We start from the raw sequence: 26392 nt of genomic DNA, 5'->3' as shown, positions 1-26392 counted from the left end.
AACCATTGTACCCTTAGAAGCTAAACACACCTCCAGAACCGCTGGAATGCAATGATGTGTCAGCTTGGTAATATGTACAGAGCCATAATAATCCAACATGCATACAGACTGTTTCGGATTGTTTGATCCTCATCAGTGCATGGCATGGATTATGGTTAATTTGCATATATTCAGCAGTGGTGCCTGGGAGGCATCTCGAGCTCACTCCAATCTGAATTATCGCAAATTATTTCTGTTTTAGGAAAGCAAACTTTTGTTTTTGTAATTACACTAGACCTTGTTCTGCCCATCTCAGGGTTATTGGTACTTTAAGCACACCTGAAGTAATGGAAAAATAAAACGTTAGCTACCGTAGTGGGAAGCCTTTTGGATGGTCCAGTGGCTTCCCAGATCCTCGTTCAGACCACCGTTCCAGTGCAGGGATCCAATTCATTGTCTAGCTGCGCTTCTGGCTGTGGTGGGGCAAATCTCGACTGAGCATGTGAGTAAGGTCCGGGCATGCCCAGTAGAATGAAGGCGCTTGTGCACAGGCATGTGTGAGTAAGGTCTGGGCATGCCCAGTAGAATAAAGGTGCTTGTGCGCAAGCATGTGTGATTAAGGTCTGGGCATGCCCAGTAGAATGAAGGCGCTTGTGCACAGGCTATTGTGGGGAACACTGTCACAGCTCTCTATCCACATACACACGTTCCCCCAGTCCCTGTATCCGCAGCTTCTGCACCAGGCTATTGTGGGGAACAGTGTCACAGCTCTCTATCCACATACACACGTTCCCCCAGTCCCTGTATCCTCAGCTTCTGCACCAGGCTATTGTGGGGAACACTGTCACAGCTCTCTATCCACATACACACGTTCCCCCAGTCCCTGTATCCTCAGCTTCTGCAGCAGGCTATTGTGGGGAACAGTGTCACAGCTCTCTATCCACATACACACGTTCCCCCAGTCCCTGTATCCACAGCTTCTGCAGCAGGCTATTGTGGGGAACACTGTCACAGCTCTCTATCCACATACACACATTCCCCCAGTCCCTGTATCCTCAGCTTCTGCACCAGGCTATTGTGGGGAACAGTGTCACAGCTCTCTATCCACATACACACGTTCCCCCAGTCCCTGTATCCTCAGCTTCTGCACCAGGCTATTGTGGGGAACACAGTCACAGCTCTCTATCCACATACACACATTCCCCCAGTCCCTGTATCCTCAGCGTCTGCACCAGGCTATTGTGGGGAACACTGTCACAGCTCTCTATCCACATACACACATTCCCCCAGTCCCTGTATCCTCAGCTTCTGCACCAGGCTATTGTGGGGAACACTGTCACAGCTCTCTATCCACATACACACATTCCCCCAGTCCCTGTATCCTCAGCTTCTGCACCACGCTATTGTGGGGAACACTGTCACAGCTCTCTATCCACATACACACATTCCCCCAGTCCCTGTATCCTCAGCCTCTGCACCAGGCTATTGTGGGGAACAGTGTCACAGCTCTCTATCCACATACACACGTTCCCCCAGTCCCTGTATCCACAGCTTCTGCAGCAGGCTATTGTGGGGAACACAGTCACAGCTCTCTATCCACATACACACATTCCCCCAGTCCCTGTATCCTCAGCGTCTGCACCAGGCTATTGTGGGGAACACTGTCACAGCTCTCTATCCACATACACACATTCCCCCAGTCCCTGTATCCTCAGCTTCTGCACCAGGCTATTGTGGGGAACAGTGTCACAGCTCTCTATCCACATACACACATTCCCCCAGTCCCTGTATCCGCAGCTTCTGCACCAGGCTATTGTGGGGAACACTGTCACAGCTCTCTATCCACATACACACATTCCCCCAGTCCCTGTATCCTCAGCTTCTGCACCAGGCTATTGTGGGGAACAGTGTCACAGCTCTCTATCCACATACACACGTTCCCCCAGTCCCTGTATCCTCAGCTTCTGCACCAGGCTATTGTGGGGAACACGGTCACAGCTCTCTATCCACACACACACGTTCCCCCAGTCCCTGTATCCTCAGCTTCTGCACCAGGCTATTGTGGGGAACAGTGTCACAGCTCTCTATCCACATACACACATTCCCCCAGGCCCTGTATCCTCAGCTTCTGCACCAGGCTATTGTGGGGAACAGTGTCACAGCTCTCTATCCACATACACACGTTCCCCCAGTCCCTGTATCCTCAGCTTCTGCACCAGGCTATTGTGGGGAACACTGTCACAGCTCTCTATCCACATACACACATTCCCCCAGTCCCTGTATCCTCAGCTTCTGCACCAGGCTATTGTGGGGAACACTGTCACAGCTCTCTATCCACATACACACGTTCCCCCAGTCCCTGTATCCTCAGCTTCTGCACCAGGCTATTGTGGGGAACAGTGTCACAGCTCTCTATCCACATACACACATTCCCCCAGGCCCTGTATCCTCAGCTTCTGCACCAGGCTATTGTGGGGAACACGGTCACAGCTCTCTATCCACACACACACGTTCCCCCAGTCCCTGTATCCTCAGCTTCTGCACCAGGCTATTGTGGGGAACAGTGTCACAGCTCTCTATCCACATACACACATTCCCCCAGGCCCTGTATCCTCAGCTTCTGCACCAGGCTATTGTGGGGAACACGGTCACAGCTCTCTATCCACATACACACATTCCCCCAGTCCCTGTATCCTCAGCTTCTGCACCAGGCTATTGTGGGGAACACTGTCACAGCTCTCTATCCACATACACACATGTTCCCCCAGTCCCTGTATCCTCAGCTTCTGCACCACGCTATTGTGGGGAACACTGTCACAGCACTCTATCCACATACACACATTCCCCCAGTCCCTGTATCCTCAGCTTCTGCAGCACGCTATTGTGGGGAACAGTGTCACAGCTCTCTATCCACATACACACATTCCCCCAGTCCCTGTATCCTCAGCTTCTGCACCAGGCTATTGTGGGGAACACCGTCACAGCTCTCTATCCACATACACACGTTCCCCCAGTCCCTGTATCCTCAGCTTCTGCACCAGGCTATTGTGGGGAACACTGTCACAGCTCTCTATCCACATACACACATTCCCCCAGTCCCTGTATCCTCAGCTTCTGCACCAGGCTATTGTGGGGAACACGGTCACAGCTCTCTATCCACATACACACGTTCCCCCAGTGCCTGTATCCTCAGCTTCTGCAGCAGGCTATTGTGGGGAACAGTGTCACAGCTCTCTATCCACATACACACGTTCCCCCAGTCCCTGTATCCTCAGCTTCTGCACCAGGCTATTGTGGGGAACACTGTCACAGCACTCTATCCACATACACACATTCCCCCAGTCCCTGTATCCTCAGCTTCTGCACCAGGCTATTGTGGGGAACACTGTCACAGCTCTCTATCCACATACACACATGTTCCCCCAGTCCCTGTATCCTCAGCTTCTGCACCACGCTATTGTGGGGAACACTGTCACAGCACTCTATCCACATACACACATTCCCCCAGTCCCTGTATCCTCAGCTTCTGCAGCACGCTATTGTGGGGAACAGTGTCACAGCTCTCTATCCACATACACACGTTCCCCCAGTCCCTGTATCCTCAGCTTCTGCACCAGGCTATTGTGGGGAACACTGTCACAGCACTCTATCCACATACACACATTCCCCCAGTCCCTGTATCCTCAGCTTCTGCAGCACGCTATTGTGGGGAACACTGTCACAGCTCTCTATCCACATACACACGTTCCCCCAGTCCCTGTATCCTCAGCTTCTGCAGCAGGCTATTGTGGGGAACACGGTCACAGCTCTCTATCCACATACACACATTCCCCCAGTCCCTGTATCCTCAGCTTCTGCACCAGGCTATTGTGGGGAACAGTGTCACATACACACGTTCCCCCAGTCCCTGTATCCTCAGCTTCTGCACCAGGCTATTGTGGGGAACAGTGTCACAGCTCTCTATCCACATACACACATTCCCCCAGTCCCTGTATCCTCAGCTTCTGCACCACCTATTGTGGGGAACACTGTCACAGCTCTCTATCCACATACACACATTCCCCCAGTCCCTGTATCCTCAGCTTCTGCACCAGGCTATTGTGGGGAACACTGTCACAGCTCTCTATCCACATACACACGTTCCCCCAGTCCCTGTATCCTCAGCTTCTGCACCAGGCTATTGTGGGGAACAGTGTCACATACACACGTTCCCCCAGTCCCTGTATCCTCAGCTTCTGCACCAGGCTATTGTGGGGAACACTGTCACAGCTCTCTATCCACATACACACATTCCCCCAGTCCCTGTATCCTCAGCTTCTGCAGCAGGCTATTGTGGGGAACACTGTCACAGCTCTCTATCCACATACACACATTCCCCCAGTCCCTGTATCCTCAGCTTCTGCACCAGGCTATTGTGGGGAACACTGTCACAGCACTCTATCCACATACACACATTCCCCCAGTCCCTGTATCCTCAGCTTCTGCACCAGGCTATTGTGGGGAACACTGTCACAGCTCTCTATCCACATACACACATGTTCCCCCAGTCCCTGTATCCTCAGCTTCTGCACCACGCTATTGTGGGGAACACTGTCACAGCACTCTATCCACATACACACATTCCCCCAGTCCCTGTATCCTCAGCTTCTGCAGCACGCTATTGTGGGGAACAGTGTCACAGCTCTCTATCCACATACACACGTTCCCCCAGTCCCTGTATCCTCAGCTTCTGCACCAGGCTATTGTGGGGAACACTGTCACAGCACTCTATCCACATACACACATTCCCCCAGTCCCTGTATCCTCAGCTTCTGCAGCACGCTATTGTGGGGAACACTGTCACAGCTCTCTATCCACATACACACGTTCCCCCAGTCCCTGTATCCTCAGCTTCTGCAGCAGGCTATTGTGGGGAACACGGTCACAGCTCTCTATCCACATACACACATTCCCCCAGTCCCTGTATCCTCAGCTTCTGCACCAGGCTATTGTGGGGAACAGTGTCACATACACACGTTCCCCCAGTCCCTGTATCCTCAGCTTCTGCACCAGGCTATTGTGGGGAACAGTGTCACAGCTCTCTATCCACATACACACATTCCCCCAGTCCCTGTATCCTCAGCTTCTGCACCACCTATTGTGGGGAACACTGTCACAGCTCTCTATCCACATACACACATTCCCCCAGTCCCTGTATCCTCAGCTTCTGCACCAGGCTATTGTGGGGAACACTGTCACAGCTCTCTATCCACATACACACGTTCCCCCAGTCCCTGTATCCTCAGCTTCTGCACCAGGCTATTGTGGGGAACAGTGTCACATACACACGTTCCCCCAGTCCCTGTATCCTCAGCTTCTGCACCAGGCTATTGTGGGGAACACTGTCACAGCTCTCTATCCACATACACACATTCCCCCAGTCCCTGTATCCTCAGCTTCTGCACCAGGCTATTGTGGGGAACACTGTCACAGCTCTCTATCCACATACACACATTCCCCCAGTCCCTGTATCCTCAGCTTCTGTAGCAGGCTATTGTGGGGGGGGGGGGGGGGGAAGTGGCACAAGCCTTTGATCTTTATAAAATGAACCAGTGGTGAGAGTAATAAAGGAGGCTGCAATATTTATTTTCTTTTAAACAATACCAGTTCCCTGGCAGCCCTGCTGATCTATTTGACTGCAGTGGTGTCTGAATCACACCTGAAACAAGCATTTAGCTAATCTTGTCAAATCTGACAATACTGTGAGAACCACCTGATCTGCATATGCATGTTCAGGGGCTATGGCTAAAAGTACCGGTATTAGAGACGGAGGATCAGCAGGACATCCAGGCAATTGGTATTGCTTAGAATATAAATATGGCAGCCTCCATATCCCGCTTAACCCAGGTTCACTTTCAAGGGATTCTTAAGCCTAGTAAAAAAAATAATTTTTACTCACCTGGGGCTTCTACCAGCCCCTGCAGCCATCCCGTGCCCTCTCAGCCACTCACGGATCCTCCTGTACCCCGCCGCCAGCTGCTTTCGATGTCGGATGACAGGCTCACTTGTGCCTGCACAGGCCTGGAAACGCGTCTCCTTCGCATTCTCGTCTACAATAGCGCTGTTGTGGACAGGAACGTGAAGACTATGCTTCGTTGGGCCTATCGGCTAATTGAAAGAAGTGGTGGCAAAGGACAGGAGGATTCGAGAGTGACTGCGAGGGCACGGGGCACTGCACGGGGCTTGTACAAGTCCCAGGTGAGTAAAAACTTATTTTTTACTAGATTTAAGTGTCCCATTAAGGTTTTTTTATTTCAATCTTTCCAAACCAATGAAAGTCCGAATGCTCTGAACCCCTCACAGTTAGTAGTGACTGGTGCAGCATCTGATAAGCTATGCCATGGTAGAAATAAAGGAAGACATTATCATCCACAGGATCAACTGACGTGTTGGGGTTACAATGCACCCCTAGTCATTGTGGACAACTATGACTAAGGGTGCATTGTAAGCCCGACACGCATCAGCTGAACCTGTGGATGAGAATGTCTTCTGTGTCTATATATCTTCAATAAAGAATACCGGCTTTCAGCATTCAATTGAGCATGTGGATCCTTTCCTTTCTTTTTAAAACCTGCCATGTATGTTTCCTGGATAGGGACAGTCATAATTGCTGAATTCAATTAAATTTAGCTTGAAATTCCAAATTTCAGTTCCAAGTCCACAAAAGATTAAAATTTTGCTTTGAATTTTCGCATTCCTTTCTCTCCAGCATGCGCAGTAGAGATGTTCCGCTATTCATGGGAAAAGGAGAGCGATAAGTGCCTGCTGAGCCCACATGCATGCCAAATCACTGAACAAACTTTTTTCAATTTACAATCCAGTATTGCAAGAATTCTGACTTTCAATTGAGGAATTCTGAGGTAAAAGTCAGAGTTCGGAAATGTGTGTGGCGCTCATCCTTATTCCTGGAGCCAAATGATTGGTGGGCCATAGTTCTGTTGAAACTTGAATACAAGGGAGCGTGTTATTTTGTCATTTAATCCTCTGGTGTAATAAACTTTAGGTTTACACCCTCAGTGAAGGCACATATGTTTCTCTACATCGGTGTACAGTGATACTCAGTTGTCTATAAATCCCTCAACTACTTGATGACAAATACATCATTTTTTTAAAAACCTTTTCAGGAGCCCAGACACCAGCCACTTCCTGCACTGTAGTCTGTGCTATAGGCAGCAATCTTCTCAGACATACTACAGCCTGTGCCTGATCCCTTTCAGTCTGAACAGTGGAGATGACACAATCCAAGCAGCTGCAGAAGCCACACCCACAGACTTCAAATCTCACAGATCAACTTTTGGTCATGTGATCAAAATGTCAAGGATTTAAAGCTGCAGAAAGCTGTGTTTATGCAAAAAGGTTACATTTTAGTGGTCTAACATTCTAATCCATTATTTGAATTTATTAATTGTAGCTGTGATGCACTTTAAAATCAATATCTCCATTATCTGGATTCATTAGCATTTTATTTAGCATCATAACAATATACATATAACCTATGTACATCACTTTATAGCCTACACTAATAAATCCCATCCTTAACACAGCAAACAAGCCCCGTTACCAAAGCAACCAAAAATGCGGGACACTGCTTACAAAACTGGTCATTCCGGCCAGTAAAACAGATTAGGCAAAAGATCTAAAGAAATAAGGCAAAACAAAACAAAAAAAATAACACTTGAACCTTTAAAAGGCTAACTTTTTCAAAGTTAAGGCCTCTTTCACAGTGGGACGTTAAAGTCGCACGTTAGAAAATTTTATAACGCAGACCAACGCACAGCAATACAAAGTCTCTGCGACAGTCACAGTGCACACGTTGCGTTGTGTGTAACGTGTAGCAATATTTAGAAAGTGCTGCATGCTATGCGTATAGCAATACATCTGCTGCGTTGTGTGTTGCACATGCTCAGTAGGGTTTTTTGTTTTAAATGTAACGCATGCGCCGTTTTAGTTCCATCAGTATACGATGAAAACGGCGCACCGAGAGACACAACGCAGTGCAAAATAACGTACAATTTCATAACCTACATGCGCTGCGTTAGAGGCACGTTGTGCGACTTTAACGTCCCATCAAACGCGACGTCCCACTGTGAAAGAGGCCTCAACCTTGAACACGTTTTTCACAGTTGACATGTAACTGGAGCCCTATGGTTTGTCATTTTAAAGGAGTCATCAGGGAAAAATTAATAAAATAAGTGCTACTTACCGGGGGGTTTCCTCCAGCCCTAAGCTCCCAGCATGTCCCTCGCCACAGCTCTCCCCGCAGCTCCATCCCAGTCCCCGGCGATGATGTCCCAGGTCGGCCTGTACTGCGCTTGTGCGAGCGGCGCTGTCAATCACCGCCACGTGGGCCGGAGCAGATTGCGCAGGCGCAGTAGTTCTGCACCTGCGCAGTCTGCTCCGGCCCACATGGCGGTGATTGACAGCGCTGCTTGCATAGGCGCAGTACAGGCCGACCTGGAGGTCACCCTGATGTCATTGCCAGGGACCGAGACGGAGCTGCAGCGAACGTCTCAAGGGAGAGCTGCGGCGAGGGACATGCTGGTAACTTGGGGCTGGAGGAAGCCCCCGGTACGGAGCACTTATTTTATAAATTTTTCCCTGATGACTCCTTTAAAGAGAGAGTGTCCAACTCTGGATAGGCAGGTTGTTTGGAGATCCTGCATTTGGAGATTTTGCACTATGCTCTCTCAGACGCCAGCAAACCCCACTGAAATGCCATCTTAGGGTAAAATCTCCACCCAACCTTTGTAACTCACATAGAAAGCAGCATGGAGGGGCTCAGTGAAGGTGGCAGTGAAGGTGTGTAAATGGCTGAAGGTGTCCTCCAGCTGGTAGAAGGACAGACGGCCAGCTTCATAATCCAGATATATTCCTAATCTTCTGCAGGTAGACTGAGGATTTAATGACGATATCTCTGAGTAATTATGGTAAGCAAAAAGTTTATCCTTCTTTCTGCGGAAACTCCAAGATTTGTTATTATCTCCAATGCCGGATACCTTCCCTTTTCTCTCTATACTAGCATAGCTTACCCCAACATCCCAATCTCCATCATCACTGACCTCCACTTCCCAGTAATGTCTCCCAGAGGAAAAGCTCTCACAACTCAACACCTGAGGGTATTCTGTAAACCTCTTCAGTGAATGTGGTCTGCAGTGACTTGTTGCAGAGGCTGAGGCAGTTTTGTAATCATCAGACAAATGCAAAAGTTTATGTGCAGTTTTTGCATCCAGTAACAGATGTGTTTTCTTTGGCATAGAGGAATCAACTTTTGATTCCATTAGAGTAATAAGTTCATTTATGCATTTTTTTAACTCAAGAAAAATCAGAAAATCATTCAGATCAGGAACAGAAGGTTCCTCCATATCTTGATCAGCTGTGTCAGATCCTGGATCTTGCAGGACAGTTATTGGGTCAGTCATATTACACATCTTCTCAATGCGAGCCATCTTCCTGGACAGTTCCCCTCCTTGTGTCTCCAGATGCCGGATACAATCAGAGACAGACTGTGATATCTGCTCTTCTTGCCTGGTGATCTCATTCAGGACTTTCATCTCGTGGACTTCCAGCTGTCTCCTGATGTCCTCAAACAGAGCCGTGACTCTCCTCTTCTCATCAGCTGCTTTTTCTTGTGCTTTCCTTTGGTGGTCCTGTAAGCTCTGGATTCTCTCTTCATTTATCCCTCTCTTTGGAGCCATCTTTTTTAGTTCATGTCTTAGGCCCTCCTTTTTCTTTTCAGAAGCCTCCTCCAGAAGTTCCACCTGGTGTCCTTTATGTGTCCCAACAAAACAGCAGGACGCACACAGGCAGATGGAGTCCTCAGAGCAGTAAAACTCCAGGAGCTTTTTGTGGATGGAGCATTTCTTGCTGATGAAAGATGACGTGGGCTCCACTAACACGTGGTCCACTGTCTGGTTATGGGCTGCCAGATGTTTATCACACATGGAAGTTTCACAGTGTTGGCAAGTCTTGACAGCTGGCACTGGAGCATCCACACAAAATGTACACCGTACCTCAGTTTTTTCTTTTTGCATGTCTGTGAAATTGTCCACAATATTGGACAGCTTCCTGTTTTTCCTCAGCGGAGGGCGTTTTGGATACTCCTTTCTGCATTCTGGACAGGAATACACATTTCCTGATGCCTTCTGTGTCTCCAGCACAGTCGCAATACAATCCCGGCAGAAGCTGTGTCCACATGTCAGTGTCACCGGCTCAGTATACAGGCTCAGGCATATAGAGCAGCTAAGCTCTTCTCCCAGAGAGGCGGACGCCATTGGAAGTCTGTAGGGGGCGGGAACTCTTCTTGCAGCAAAAGTTATCTCATTCAGGAGAGTGAATGACAGTGGATTGATATATATATATATATATTTTTTTTAACGTAGCAGAAGTGTGACTGCTTAGATGGAGAAATCTGCAGTGAAATCAAGGGGGAGAAAGACGATTAAAAAAAAGAGCAAAAGAACAAAGAAACAGCAGAGTGGAGGAATGAGTGAAAAAGAGAGCAAAGTGGCAGCGAGAAAAAGAGCAGACGAAACAAAGACAAGTGCTACATACTGTATGGGCGGGGCTGCAGAAAAAAAGTTTTGTAAAGAGAGGGAGAGAGCAAGAAGAATACGAGAAACAGTGAGGAGAGTACAATAAAGAAGAAACTGTAGCAAGAAAAGGCATAAAATGCCACGAGAAGAGTGTAACGTGGCAAAATACTGGAGACATACTGCAAGGTGTTAAAGGGACACTTAAGTAAAAAAAAAAAAAAAATGAGTTCTACTCACCTGGGGCTTCCAATAGCCCCCTGCAGCTGTCCGGTGCCCTCGCCGTCTCCCTCCGGTCCTCCTGGCCCCGCCGGCAGCCACTTCCTGTTTCGGTGACAGGAGCTGACAGGCTGGGGACGCGAGTGATTCTTCGCGTTCCTGGCCACAATAGCGCCATCTATGCTGCTATAGCATATATCATATACCATATAGCAGCATAGAGGGTGCTAATGTGCCTGGGAACGCGAAGAATCACTCGCGTCCCCAGCCTGTCAGCTCCTGTCACCGAAACAGGAAGTGGCTGCCGGCGGGGCCAGGAGGATCGGAGGGAGGCGGCAAGGACACCGGACAGCTGCAGGGGGCTATTGGAAGCCCTAGGTGAGTAAAACTCATTTTTTTTTTGTTTGACTTAAGTGTCCCTTTAAGGTGGCCACTAATGATACAATTTGCCTAACGATCGATTAACCTCCTTAGCAGTAATCCCGAGTCAGGCTCAGAATGGAAAGCCGCAGATCAGGGTGGTAATCCTGTGCCTTAGTGAGGAGCTGCTGCAGACCTCTCTGATGTATGTTTTTCTTCTTGTTTTTAGGTTCTAAAAGCTTGTGAAAAAAATTGTATGGCTTTTAGAACTTGAATCTAAAAATAATCATAACGCCAGGGAGGATAAAAACTATTCTTTGTATGAACGATCGTTTGGGACCACTAATGGACACAAAAAAATCTCTTAACCCATCCGATCAGAGTAATGAAATCGATCCAAATTTCAGTTCGATCCAGTCACTCTGATTGGATGGGTTAGGAGATTTATAGCTAATAATGGTCCCAAACGATAATTTACAATCATTCATACAAAGAATCGTTCATAAACGATCGTTCAGCAAATTGTATCTTTAGTGGCCACCTTTACAATGAGTAAGCAAGAGATCCATGTGCAGCCTGGACTTTGGTGGAAGGATGGGGGGGGGGGAGGGGGGTTATGTGTTAGGAGCAGATAGGTGAGGGTTAGAATGAGAATTACAGTATTTTCCGGACTATAAAATACTCCGGACTATGAGACGCATCTTAGGTTTAGAGGGCACAAACCAGTGGTAAAAAAAACACACACAAAAACACTACACTTGGTGAATCAATGGTGCAGGGCGTCTTCTGGACTTTCTGCTACAAAACTGTCTATCTAAACTACACTTCCCAACTACACTAACCCCTGCTGCCTTCCCAGCTACACTAACCCCTGCTGCCTCTCTACCCATATTAAGCTACAAATGCACTCTTCACCCAACTTGTATAATTCCCCCAGGGGTCTCGTCCCGGGAAAAGAGATGAGTGGACTCACCCCAATCCGAGGCGCTGAAAAATGGGCGTGGTCATGCAACAGAACGTGGGCGTGGCCATGGGTGGGGACAAATATACATGACCTTAGCAGTGCTGTAAAAGGTCTGCCCGGGAAGTTTGAGCTCTGCCATAGTGTTTCCCCACAATATACATGTAATCTGACAGGATTCCACCAAAAATACAGTACATGTAATGTGAGTTTTTTTTCAAAATACAGATAATATGGCAGTGGTTCCCCAAAAATATATGTAATCTGGCAGCAGCGGCTCCCCCAACATACACATAATTTGGCAGCGGTTCCCCAAAAATACAGATAATTTGGCAGCAGTTCTCCCAAAAAGATGCCCCCAGTATAGGTATCTAGGTCTATAGGTGTCCCCGGTATAAGTAGCCAGGTCTATAGATTTCCCCAGAATAGGTAGCCAGGTCTATAGGTGTCCCCAGAATAGGTGGCCAGCTATTTATGCTCAGATTAAGTAACCAGGTTTATAGGTTTCCCCAGTTTAGATAGCCAGGTCTATAGGTGTCCCCAGAATAGGTAGCCAGGTTTATAGGTGTTCCCAGAATAGTTAGCCAGGTCTATAGTTGTCCTCCCCAGAATAGGTAGCCAGGTGTCCCCCGAAGGAGGGGAGGCAGCGCAGTGAAGGGGGAGCGGTGGACACAGCGGCGGGGAAGGGGGACGTCCCTCACCTTGGGGCTCCCCCTCCCTCACTCTCCCCTCCAGAACTAAACTTAGCAGGCCGGCTGGCAGCGGTCGGGGACTTACCTCCTCCTCGTTCCCGATGCGAGTGGAAGCTCTGCATTGCCGCCAGTCTGGTCTAGACCAGAGTAGCGGCACGCAGAGCTGTCTCCCGCGCTTGAAACGAGGTGTAGGTAAGTCCCCGCCCGCTGCCAGCCGGCCCGCAAAGTTTAGCTCTGGAGGGGAGTGTTAAAGAGGGGGAGCCCCAAGGAGAGGGAAGGGAGGGGAGACGTCCCCCTTACCCACCGCTGTGCCCACCACTCCCCCTTCACTGCTCTGCCTCCCCTCCACATGCTAGAGTGGACGACGTCCACTCTCTAAAAAAAAATAGTATGTGGGCGTCGCCCACCTACGTTCACGCAGGACACGACCCCTGAATTTCCCCCTCCTCTCCAAGCATTGAGGATATGTGGTATACTTGCATAAGAGGTGTGCTCACGGGAACACAGGAGCTGTAGCACTGCTGAGGGATGATGTCTCTGATAGACCCGAGACGGCTGGTGGCAACCCCAGGCAAAAAGCTACAGAAGCAAGCCAGAACCTGCAGCTCAGGCTCAGAAGCACATAGCAGGTTCTTGTAGCCAGCGCAGCCAGGAACTTCTGTTATCCGCAGCGCACAGGGAGTATCGGTAAGTGTCCCCTTTAGCGGCACACGCCGGTCCGCTGGAGAGCCGGGTCCATAGGGGTCGCAAGCTGCAAGCAGGACTCAGCCCGCGGCTGTATAGATGAAGGCTTTCGCTGCGTCCTGCTCATGGGGGAGGGACACCTGGCCGCACATTTGGACTTTAAGGTGCACTTAGTTACCCCCACCCACTTTAGTCTAAAAAATACGGTAGGTTACTGAGGGTGATAGTAGAACGTGGGTATAATTACCAATATTCTGCTATTAGAAATTGGGGATAGTAGAAATACCTATATAAATTACTGATATTCTGTTATCTTGAACCCAGTTTTCCAAGCGTCCATATTACACGTACGCCCTTTAGGAAGTGATACACAGCCCACTATGAATTTTTATAACTTTGACAGCACGGCCAGGGTGGGTTTGGGGAGGGTGGTGGATGCTTTCTTTAATACGTTTTTATAATTGGCATCTGGGCCCCCATAGCAGCTGCTATGCCTATTCCTATGCCACTGATTGTTACCCATAATGCAAGGAACACACTAGCCACTGTGATATTGTGGACAAACGAAGGAAAGGTCCGCACACAGTCTTACTCAAGGAACGATGCAATTTTTATTGTTCCAAAACATCTGCCCGCCACAGCCAATGATTATTTTGGGGTCAAATAGGTCCCGTTCTTTCAAGGCATAGGGAGAAAACCTGTACATGGGCTTCATCGCCATCCTCCCCGGTCGCACTGTTCTCAGTTCTGTTAAACGCTGTTCTGAGCACGCTGATTTGTGTACGCACAGCCGGGAGCGTTTTGCCATGCACAACAGAAGAAACTTACCGAGCTGGCTAGCAGAGAATCTGAGCAGCCACAGGAGACGGTAAGGGAGCCCATGGCCTGAAGGGGGCAGAGGAAGTGCCGCGTAAGTATACATTTATTAACTCTTTTCTTCTCAGGTACACTTTAAAGGAAACCTAAACTGAAAGGGAACAAAAATGAGTTACCTGCGGCTTCTACCAGCCCCCTACAGCCGTCCTGTACCCACGCCGTCAGTCAACGATCCTCCAGTCCCCTGCCGCGGCTAAGTTTAATTATCTCCTGACTGGCCAGTCGATGGCCACTGCTGCGCAGCCCTGGCCGTGTGTCTTCGATCACATTGCCGGGAGCATCCTGTGCAGTACGAGATTTCCAAGTTCTGCACCCGCCTGAAACAGCGGCGGCAGGGGACCAGAGGAGCAGTGACTTACGGACACAGGACGGCTGCAGAGGGCTGGTAGAAGCAGCAGGTCAGTGAAACTCTTTTTTTCCCCCTTCGATTCAGGTTCCCTTTAAAGCAGATATCCAGCGTATAGCCAGGGCTGTGCAGTCGGTACAAAAATCATCCAACTAACTCTCAGTTTGTGATTCCACTGACTCTAATTTGCACATGACAATCTTGTTACTGAAAATAAGTAACATAAAAGGCATTTTGTCACTGCCAAATACATTTTAAAGCTAAATTAAGATGACATCTACATTTAGGAACAAAACAAAGCTCCTGGCTAGGAAGCCTGAGGGGGAGAATGGGGGCGGGGCTTGAGTGCTGTGCAGAGCTTTGTGCAGCAGAAGCACCTTACAAAACCTCAGGCGGCGTCTTTTACACTTCCTGCAACTTCCAACTGCTTTCCTGCGTCCGTACACGGCTCCCAGTGTGTCACCTGACCCGCATCAAGTCACATGCACGGCTCCCGGTGTGTCACCTGACCCGCATCAGGTCACATGCACGGCTCCCAGTGTGTCACCTGACCCGCATCAGGTCACATGCACGGCTCCCAGTGTGTCACCTGACCCGCATCAGGTCACATGCACGGCTCCCAGCGTATCACCTGACCCGCATCAGGTCACATGCACGGCTCCCAGTGTGTCACCTGACCCGCATCAGGTCACATGCACGGCTCCCAGTGTGTCACCTGACCCGCATCAGGTCACATGCACGGCTCCCAGTGTGTCACCTGACCCGCATCAGGTCACATGCACAGCTCCCAGTGTGTCACCTGACCCGCATCAGGTCACATGCACGGCTCCCGGTGTGTCACCTGACCCGCATCAAGTCACATGCACGGCTCCCAGTGTATCACCTGACCCGCATCAAGTCACATGCACGGCTCCCGGTGTGTCACCTGACCCGCATCAGGTCACATGCACGGCTCCCAGTGTATCACCTGACCCGCATCAAGTCACATGCACGGCTCCCAGTGTGTCACCTGACCCGCATCAGGTCACATGCACGGCTGCCAGTGTGTCACCTGACCCGTATCAGGTCACATGCACGGCTCCCAGTGTGTCACCCGACCCGCATCAGGTCACATGCACGGCTCCCAGTGTGTCACCTGACCCGCATCAGGTCACATGCACGGCTCCCAGTGTGTCACCCGACCCGCATCAGGTCACATGCACGGCTCCCAGTGTGTCACCCGACCCGCATCAAGTCACATGCACGGCTCCCAGTGTGTCACCTGACCCACATCAGCTCACATGCACGGCTCCCAGTGTCACCTGACCCGCATCAGGTCACATGCACGGCTCCCAGTGTCACCTGACCCGCATCAGGTCACATGCACGGCTACCAGTGTGTCACCTGACCCGCATCAAGTCACATGCATGCTCCCAGTGTGTCACCTGACCAGCATCAGGTCACATGCACGGCCCCAAGTGTGTCAACTGACCAGCATCAGGTCACATGCACGGCTCCCAGTGTGTCACCTGACCAGCATCAGGTCACATGCACGGCTCCCGGTGTCACCTGACCCGCATCAGGTCACATGCACAGCTCCCGGTATGTCACCTGACCCACATCAGGTCACATGCACGGCTCCCAGTGTGTTACCTGACCCGCATCAGGTCACATGCACAGCTCCCATTGTGTCACCTGACCCGCATCAGGTCAATTGCACGGCTCCCAATGTGTCACCCGACCCACATCAGGTCACATGCACGACTCCCGGTGTGTCACCTGACCCGCATCAGGTCACATGCACGGCTCCCAGTGTGTCACCTGACCCGCATCAGGTCACATGCACGGCTCCCAGTGTGTCACCTGACCCGCATCAGGTCACATGCACGGCTCCCAGCGTATCACCTGACCCGCATCAGGTCACATGCACGGCTCCCAGTGTGTCACCTGACCCGCATCAGGTCACATGCACGGCTCCCAGTGTGTCACCTGACCCGCATCAGGTCACATGCACGGCTCCCAGTGTGTCACCTGACCCGCATCAGGTCACATGCACAGCTCCCAGTGTGTCACCTGACCCGCATCAGGTCACATGCACGGCTCCCGGTGTGTCACCTGACCCGCATCAAGTCACATGCACGGCTCCCAGTGTATCACCTGACCCGCATCAAGTCACATGCACGGCTCCCGGTGTGTCACCTGACCCGCATCAGGTCACATGCACGGCTCCCAGTGTATCACCTGACCCGCATCAAGTCACATGCACGGCTCCCAGTGTGTCACCTGACCCGCATCAGGTCACATGCACGGCTGCCAGTGTGTCACCTGACCCGTATCAGGTCACATGCACGGCTCCCAGTGTGTCACCCGACCCGCATCAGGTCACATGCACGGCTCCCAGTGTGTCACCTGACCCGCATCAGGTCACATGCACGGCTCCCAGTGTGTCACCCGACCCGCATCAGGTCACATGCACGGCTCCCAGTGTGTCACCTGACCCGCATCAGGTCACATGCACAGCTCCCAGTGTGTCACCTGACCCGCATCAGGTCACATGCACGGCTCCCGGTGTGTCACCTGACCCGCATCAAGTCACATGCACGGCTCCCAGTGTATCACCTGACCCGCATCAAGTCACATGCACGGCTCCCGGTGTGTCACCTGACCCGCATCAGGTCACATGCACGGCTCCCAGTGTATCACCTGACCCGCATCAAGTCACATGCACGGCTCCCAGTGTGTCACCTGACCCGCATCAGGTCACATGCACGGCTGCCAGTGTGTCACCTGACCCGTATCAGGTCACATGCACGGCTCCCAGTGTGTCACCCGACCCGCATCAGGTCACATGCACGGCTCCCAGTGTGTCACCTGACCCGCATCAGGTCACATGCACGGCTCCCAGTGTGTCACCCGACCCGCATCAGGTCACATGCACGGCTCCCAGTGTGTCACCCGACCCGCATCAAGTCACATGCACGGCTCCCAGTGTGTCACCTGACCCACATCAGCTCACATGCACGGCTCCCAGTGTCACCTGACCCGCATCAGGTCACATGCACGGCTCCCAGTGTCACCTGACCCGCATCAGGTCACATGCACGGCTACCAGTGTGTCACCTGACCCGCATCAAGTCACATGCATGCTCCCAGTGTGTCACCTGACCAGCATCAGGTCACATGCACGGCTCCCAGTGTGTCACCTGACCAGCATCAGGTCACATGCACGGCTCCCGGTGTCACCTGACCCGCATCAGGTCACATGCACAGCTCCCGGTATGTCACCTGACCCACATCAGGTCACATGCACGGCTCCCAGTGTGTCACCTGACCCGCATCAGGTCACATGCACAGCTCCCATTGTGTCACCTGACCCGCATCAGGTCAATTGCACGGCTCCCAATGTGTCACCCGACCCACATCAGGTCACATGCACGACTCCCGGTGTGTCACCTGACCCGCATCAGGTCACATGCACGGCTGCCAGTGTGTCAACTGACCCGCATCAGGTCACATGCACGGCTCCCAGTGTGTCACCTGACCCGCATCAGGTCAATTGCACGGCTCCCAGTGTGTCACCCGACCCACATAAACTCACTTGCACGGCTCCCGATGTGTCACCTGACCAGCATCAGGTCCCATGCACGGCTCCCAGTGTGTCACCTGATCCGGATTAGGTCACATGCACGGTTGCCAGTGTGTCACCTGACCCGCATCGGGTCACATGCACGGCTCCCGGTGTGTCACCTGACCAGCATCAGGTCACATGCACGGCTCCCAATGTGTCACCTGACCCGCATCAGGTCATTTGAACGGCTCCCAGTGTGTCACCAGACCAGCATCATGTCACATGCACGGCTCCCGGTGTGTCACCTGACCCGCATTAGGTCACATGCACGGCTCCCAGTGTGTCACCTGACCTGCATCAGGTCACATGCACTGCTCCCGGTGTGTCACCTGACCCGCATCAGGTCACATGTACGGCTCCCAGTGTGTCACCTGACCCGCATCAGGTCACATGCATGGCTCCCAGTGTGTCACCTGACCCGCATCAGGTCACATGCACTGCTCCCGGTGTGTCACCTGACCCGCATCAGGTCACATGCTCGCTTCAAGGAGCCGTACACAGAGGATGCAGCAAAGCGTCTGGAAGTGTAGATGGCGCCAGGAGGTTTTATAAGACATTTCCGCTGCCCACCACTCTGAACGGGAAGGGGAGACAGCACGGTAGCTTATCGGATAGCTCACTCCCCTTGCAGCACTGCATTCTTGGTTTGAATCACAGCCAGTGTACTATCTGCACAGAGTTTGTATGTTCTCCAGTGTTCGCCCCAGGCTCTTTTAGCCGGGTGCTTCACCCGGCTAGTTTTGGTGACCACCCGGCTGTCATCAGCTCACCACCTCCTATGCTGTAAGCAGATTTGCTCACAGAAGCCCCTCACTGCGGAGCAGTGCTTTTCAGCGCTGCTAGATTTGGGCGCAGCCGGCGCCTCCATAGACTTCAATAGGAATCCCTCCTATTGAAGCGCTCAGTGAGTAACGTCGGCTCCTTCAGAAGACGGAGCCGAGGTTGCTTAAAAACATAATAATTCGGCCTCCAGCAATCGCTGGAAGCCGAATTATTTCATTCCCCCACTATCCATGGCGGCCTGGAGGGGGAATAGTAATTAAATCGGCCCGGACTTGTGCAGAAGCAGGATCAGCTATATACCGCTGAATCCTGCGCCCAAGTCTACCGGCGCCGATTTCATATGTACTCCCTCACTGGCCCTGCATGGAAAAAATTTCTGGGGTCTGCATAAGTTTTCACTGGGCACTTCAGTTGCCTCCCATATCCCATAAACAAACAGATAAGTTTATTGGCTTCCCCCTAAATAGGCAAGAGACTGAAATGCACACATGACTACAGTAGGGATTAGATTGTGAGCCCCTTTGAGAGACAGTTAGTGAGTATACTCAGTAAAGTGCTGTGGAAGAGGTCGGTGCTATACAAACACTAAATAATTATTATTTTAGGGCTGGTTGCTAGACTTCTCAAGCAACCGGCAAGAACACATATCCGGCATCTGGCAACCCCCATCTGTGCCGGATACTGGGGGTCTGACTGTACAATAAATTTTAACTTTTTTAAAATTTATTTTTTTTTTAATAATTTTATGGCTACACAATTCTATAGAATCATCAAGCAACCGGCAAGAACACACATCCGGCATGAGGTAATTCCCGTCTGTGCCGGTCCGGATACTGGGGTTCTTACTGTACAATGAATATTTATTTTTTTATATAATTTTTTTTTTGCTGTACATCATTGTATACTATGATAACAGCCAGGCTCAGGGCACTGATTATTTGATATACACTATGCCCCCCATTCTTGGACCATTATATATTCTAACTTTTTCTAATAGTAACTTGTGCACTCTAGAGGGAATGGGAACATTAATATACAATTTCCATTGATGACAGGATTACTAACATAGTATATGAAGATCTTTATATAAGGAGGAAGGGGAGCAGCACAAGCCCATCACTTTACTTTGCATCCTCTCATCGTTCACAAAAATCACAGCAGTTCTGTACTATTTTTCTGCTGAAAGTACTAATGAGAATGGATACGGTCCATTTCTATAGACTTTCATAGCGTCAATTTGCATATGCTACATGTACGGTGTCCAGAATATGTTCACCAAAGCAGGAATGTAAAAAAAAAAACACTGTTACAGGGCTAGGGAGCGAGGCAGAAGAAGTCCCGGAAGAGGAGGAAGAACTGATGAGAGGGAGGCGGCGACAGCAAACAGGGAGCAGAGGGAGAGAGAAGGACTGGAGGAGAGGTACAGATGTACAGGAGGAAGCACAGGGGGACAGTAGAAAGCACAGGGAGACAGAAGAATGCACAGAGCACATATAGAGAGGAGGGGTGACAGGAGGAGACCTGGAGGGTGGCACACAGGTACAGGAGGCAGCAGGGGGAGCACGCAGAGACTGGGGAGCACGGCGGGGGGGGGGGGGGGGAGTAGAAAGCACAGGGAGACTGAAAAATGCACATATAGAGAGGAGGGGTGACAGGAGGAGACCAGGAGGGTGGCACACAGGTACAGGAGGTGGCACAGGGACGGGGGAGCACAGTGGGGCAGCATGGGGGGACACACAGACAGAGGGGATGACAGAGGGACCACAGAGGCAGCAGAGGGGAGCACAGGGAGACAGAGGGGATAACTGGTTGGACAGGATGCAGCAAGGAGACAGGAAGTGGGCATTGGAGGGGTACAGGGCATGAGGAGGCCAGAGGGGGGAGCACAGGGGGACAGGGGAGGCACAGAGGACACTGGAGACACAAGGGGGCGTCACACACATTATAGGGTACCTGCACAAGCTGTGGATTGCCACTTGCCAGCAGCAAAGTCAGTGACTACTTCCGCTTCACGCTCCCGCGCTTCTTCCAGGGCTCTGCGTGTGGGTGGGGCGCATAGTATACACGTCACGCTGCTCTGCGTCGTTGTCCTGGAAACCCTCTTAGCAGAGAACTAGCGTGTGAACATTGTGGTAATCTCTATAGTATATCGCCATCTTGTGGATAAACCTCAAACTGCACTCATAAGTTGCTTTATTACAAAGAAATCAAGCTGTTTAGAATCAGGTTGATCCCATTTAGCAAGAGAACACTGCTATTGCAGCATACAAAAACTATACCTGTGTCCACAAACGCTAAAAATGGCAGGCTGTGTCCTAACGCATACATGAGAAAAAAAATAAATGCAGATCTACTTACCTGGGGCTTCCTCCAGCCCCTTGAAGTCTCTGTGTCCCTCATCACAGCTGTGCTGGCAGACACTCCTCTGAGGTCCCCTCCGTGGTGGTTGTCGACCCAATGAGGTCGGTGGCCACTGCGCATGTGCAAGTGCGCGCATACTACACTTCGTACTGCATTGACGTGGCTGGCACCACAGAGCTCTCCTGGTCACGTCAGCTACTGAGGGGACAGTAGAAGAGTGGCTGCCAGCGGAGCTGCAACAAGCGATACAGAGACTTCAAGGGGCTGGAGGAAGCCTCAGGTAAGTAGATCTGCATTTATTTATTTTTCTCTCATGTTTCTTTTAACTACTTGAGGACCGCAGTGTTAAACCCCCCCCTAAAGACCAGGCCTTTTTGTCTCAAATTGGGCCACTGCAGCTTTAAGGCCTTGCTGCAGGGCCGCACAACTCAGCACACAAGTGATTCGCCCCCGCCCTTTTCTCCCCACCAACAGAGTTTGGTACTTATCCGTTAGCCGGGCGCATCCGGCAGGTGGCGACAAAACTCCACCAGAGTTACATCTTTCCCTACTATCCATGTCGGCCTGGAGGGGGAATAGTAATTAGCGCCACCTGCCGGATGCGCCCGGCTAACGGATAAGTACCCAGAGTTTTTTTAATGATAAATATTTATGTTATTATTTTTCTATTAAATTGTACCATTCTTTTTACATTTATTTCTCTAGCCCGCCAGCCAATTACCGTGATCAGCTGTCATAGGCATCAGCCGATGACAGCCAATCACTGCAGTGTCTCCCAGGGGGATAGCCATGTCACACGGCTGTACCCAGTACAGCGCTGCCGTAGATCGATGGTACTAAGTAAATAGATGGCGGTTTCGGAGCTCGGTCATTGAAGCGGGGATGCGCGCGCATCGGTGTGCGCAATCCCCTGCAAACTCCGCCCTAAGGACTTCATGCCGTCAGGCGGTCCTGGGGCTGGCGCAGCATTCACGCCCATTGGCGTGACGCGGTTGCCAAGAGGTTAATGATGGAGGGTTGAGCCTAAGGTATGTATAAAACATTTTATTATTTTCAGCTATGAGTCACTTTAAAGTAAATCTGTAGTAAAAATAAAAAAAATGATCAGATACTCACCTATGAAGAGGGAAGGTCCTATAAAGCCTTTCCATTCCTCACGCGGTCCCCTTGCTCCAGCCTTGTCAGCCCCGTTACAGGTATTCCACCAATTGGTTGAATGCTGCTCATTGAGGCTTCAGAAGGCTTTGTCAGCTCGAGTGCTCATGAAGATGGGCCGCTCCATACTGTGCATTCCTGAGCGCACTCTCACACACACTCGCACATGCGCAGTACGGAGCCACCTGTCTCTGGGAACACTCCTACAACTTGTCCTACAATGCGCCCTGAGGCTGGAGCCTCTCTCGCCTCTTCCTGGCCCTGCATCTTATTAATAACGTAGGATGCATTTTCCATCTGAATTTACATTTTATTGTGTTGTGTTAAACGCAGTGTTTTCCACTACAGTGTGAACAGGCCCTGAGGTCTTCACTATGTGTGCATTTGCATCTATTATCCAAATTTCCCCTCCTTGACGATAATTACAATGGGCCCCTATGGCGGTGTCCAAACTTTCCTGCTTCCACCTGAGATGGTGGGGAGGAGTTCTGCTATACTTACCTGGGCTTTCTCCAGCCCCCTATAACCCTCGGTTTCCTCCCAGGCTTTTCCATTGCGCAGCTGTGCCCCTTCCAATCCTCACCAGCTGGCCCAGTTGCAGGACACAGCGCCTGCGCAGTCCTGGCTGTGTGCCTCCTCCATTGCACTTTATCGGGAGGGCATGTGGGCAGGACCACACACGCAGTAGCCTGTGGCAGGCAATCTCTCAGAGGACCTGGGGGGAAACCAAGGGACCTGTAAGGCTACAGGAGTTGGAAGAAGCCCAAAGTAATAACAACATAACTTGTTTTGCCCATCGCAGGTTTACGTTAGGACATACGAGGTGAGAGATAAAAACTATCATGACTTACCTGGGGCTTCTTCCAGCCCCTACAAGTCACCCGGTCCCTCGCCGCAGCTCCTTTGCCATTTCCCGCTGTCAGCCTGTGAAGATTGGCGACCCCAGGACGAGTCCGATCTTCTGCGTCGCTCGCAAACACACCTGCATCACCTCAAGTGTATTGCGCCTGCGCTGGAAAAAAACCTCAGGTAAGTAAAGATAGTTGATATATCTGCTACTTCGTTTCCTAGTTCTACTTTTGTAAATAACAGTCTTTTGTTGCAGTAACGCTATTTATTGTTTTTCCAAATTAAAGAAAGTATAACAAAGTAGAATCACAGTTACAAGTTAAGGTTGCTCCTCTAGTCCTATCTACTAATTGCGTATTAATGCAGGCACTCTATATCTTAATCAAAATGGCTGCTGCTTACATCAAAATGGAGGCTTGTTGTCTCTCTATGCTGCTGGTCTTAAGCTGCTGCTGCTCCTTCTGTTGCTGCTGTTGCTATTGCTCTTCTTCTGGGATTCTATAGTCATTCTCTCTTATGGCTTAAAGGGATACTGTAGGGGGGTCGGGGGAAAATGAGTTGAACTTACCCGGGGCTTCTAATGGTCCCCCGCAGACATCCTGTGTTGGCGCAGCCACTCACCGATGCTCCGGCCCCGCCTCCAGTTCACTTCTGGAATTTCAGACTTTAAAGTCAGAAAACCACTGCGCTTGCATTGCCGTGTCCTTGCTCCCGCTGATGGCACCAGGAGTGTACTGCGCAGACCAAAGACCATACTGGGCCTGTGCAGTACGCTCCTGGTGACATCAGCGGGAGCGAGGACACGGCAACGCAGGCGCAGTGGTTTTCTGACTTTAAAGTCAGAAATTCCAGAAGTGAACCGGAGGCGGGGCCGGAGCATCGGTGAGCAGCTGCGCGGGCACAGGATGTCTGCGGGGGACCATTAGAAGCCCCGGGTAACTTCAACTCATTTTCCCCTGACCCCCCTACAGTATCCCTTTAAATAGCCAAGAACTCCATTCATCACACACACACACACCCACACGACCACCCCCAGCTCAGGTATCATTCCGCCTCCTTTTGGTCTCCTCCTCAGTTACGTCTTGGACCACTAGATGGTGTTATCCCCTCATTCATGAAGTCCTGTGATGTTGATTATCTGTCCACCAGGGGGCACCCTGGTCATACAGGTGTTTGGGGTCCGGACTGTGACCTTTGACTCATACTGAGATAGCTTTCATGCATCAAAGGACCGACCTCCTGCTGGGGTGTTATATTGTCCTTTCCGGCTTCTTGCTTATCTTGTCAACAGGAAACCTATTGTTTTAACAGAGATCATTGTTTATGGAGCCAGGTGGTGCTCGGGCTGCTGGCCCAGAGGGCATCCCTAACAGGAAGCCTATTGATTATGCTTTAAGGGTCCCATTCTTTGCACCAGTTCATCCTTAAGGCTAACATCACAGATCTGCCAGAGAGTCTCACTCTTTGATCTTGGTTTATCACAGATCTGCCAGAGAGTCTCACTCTTTGATCTTGGTTTATCACAGATCTGCCAGAGAGTCTCACTCTTTGATCTTGGTTTCTGGTACACACCACAAGCTGGTTTTATAGTTCATTCACCTGGTCCCTCGCATGTTCCATATTTCCCAACAAAATAATATCCAACATATGCCGCTTTGTGCCTGAAAGGCACACAGTCCTTCATCCTTGTCCAGGTAGTATGCAGTACCTGGGTTCTCTTTCGCTCTTGGGGGCGAGAACTCTTCCTTTGCTTAGGGTAGTCCATTCGCACACTTTTCACTCAAATTCATTCACACTGACCATGCCAATGTATTATACCCACTATGATAGCCTGGACCTAGAGGAGCCACCCAATCATATACATTCACTATTATATACATTATAATCAAGAAAAATTACAATACAAAAATTATGCAAATAAAGTCATTACATCGGTTGCTACCATTTTTTTCTGCCAATTTCGTCTCTATGTCATCCAACCGTTCTGAATATGTGTGGCACACAAGGGTGTGTCACTGGCATATTGGCTATGCTTCACTCTTCATATACCTATATTCATTCATCTGTCACTTTCCTATATCCCTTCATCATATTAGACTCCTCATAGATACATCTGTGTTTTTCGGTAAGGAATGAAGCAGTTCTCTATGCCGTGCCCTTCTCTGTGACAATTTTTACAGATCTGCTCTCGTTCCGGTTCTACCCCACACAGTAAAGTCTCTGCCTGGAAGGAGGAGACTGCACTGTTTGGTGGCGTTCCCGTCATCTTAGGAGGGAACTGCATCTTTTTATACAAGTACCTCATAAAAACACACATGCCTATCTGTCCTATTGATAGAGTTATGGTAACAATTAGTAACACTACAACTGGGTGCATCAAGTAGTTCAGTATAGTATTAGCTTTGTCAGAATAACCAAAGATATATTCCCACCAGTAGCCCTCTGAGTCTGTTTCTAACATACGTTCCACCTTCTTAAGTTCATTTTGATCATGGTGTACCATTATAGTTGCATTAGCACCTTCTTCTTGCAATTCCCTCAGCACATACTCATCTCTGTCCAACTTTTCCAACCAATCCTGTAACTCTTTTCCCATTCCCAAATTCATCATCTGGATATCAACAGGATTGTTATACTTAAAATCAATGACCCACCGTGCGACAGAAGGAATGCTATAGTTCCATTTAGTAGTTTGGATTTCAGAAACATTGCCAAGGGTACACCAAGAGCCTCTAGCCACAGATACTGTTACAGAGCATCCTTGGTCTAGGATTAATGTTACGTTAGTAGTATCCAGGACAAAAAAGCAAACCCTTTTATGTCCTAAATAGTACACTGGTGCCTTGTCCCTGCCAATGTTCTCTCCATCCAACACACAAATGGAAGCATCCTCCCAACATCTTTCATCTACCCTCCTGAATTGACCTGGGGAACACAATACATCATGGTTTCG

At 50.3% G+C, this 26392-nt stretch overlaps 1 protein-coding gene across 2 annotated transcripts; it reads right to left on the bottom strand.

Annotated features, from left to right (window-relative positions):
* Positions 1-8598: 8598 nt before the first annotated feature.
* On the bottom strand, positions 8599-21113 carry LOC137525445 (E3 ubiquitin-protein ligase TRIM39-like). Of its 2 annotated transcripts, none has more exons than XM_068246530.1 (2): positions 21028-21113; positions 8599-10426 (listed from the first exon to the last, which is right to left on the bottom strand). In XM_068246530.1, exon 2 carries the CDS (start codon positions 10287-10289, stop codon positions 8739-8741), a length of 1551 nt encoding a protein of 516 aa, XP_068102631.1. In that variant the 5' UTR covers positions 10290-10426; positions 21028-21113; the 3' UTR covers positions 8599-8738. The 2 variants fall into 2 exon arrangements, with proteins under 2 accessions (XP_068102631.1, XP_068102633.1); XM_068246532.1 differs by lacking the exon at positions 21028-21113 and adding an exon at positions 14292-14311.
* Positions 21114-26392: the final 5279 nt, after the last annotated feature.

This window comes from Hyperolius riggenbachi, chromosome 7, assembly GCF_040937935.1.
Source record: "Hyperolius riggenbachi isolate aHypRig1 chromosome 7, aHypRig1.pri, whole genome shotgun sequence".
NCBI lineage: Eukaryota > Metazoa > Chordata > Amphibia > Anura > Hyperoliidae > Hyperolius > Hyperolius riggenbachi.
Note: the sequence above shows the minus strand (reverse complement) of the source record. Positions and strands in the feature narration are given on the sequence as shown.

Excerpts from the sequence above, each read along its gene's own strand:
- LOC137525445 (XM_068246530.1), bottom strand. The coding sequence starts at position 10,289 with ATGGCGTCCGCCTCTCTGGGAGAAGAGCTTAGCTGCTCTATATGCCTG.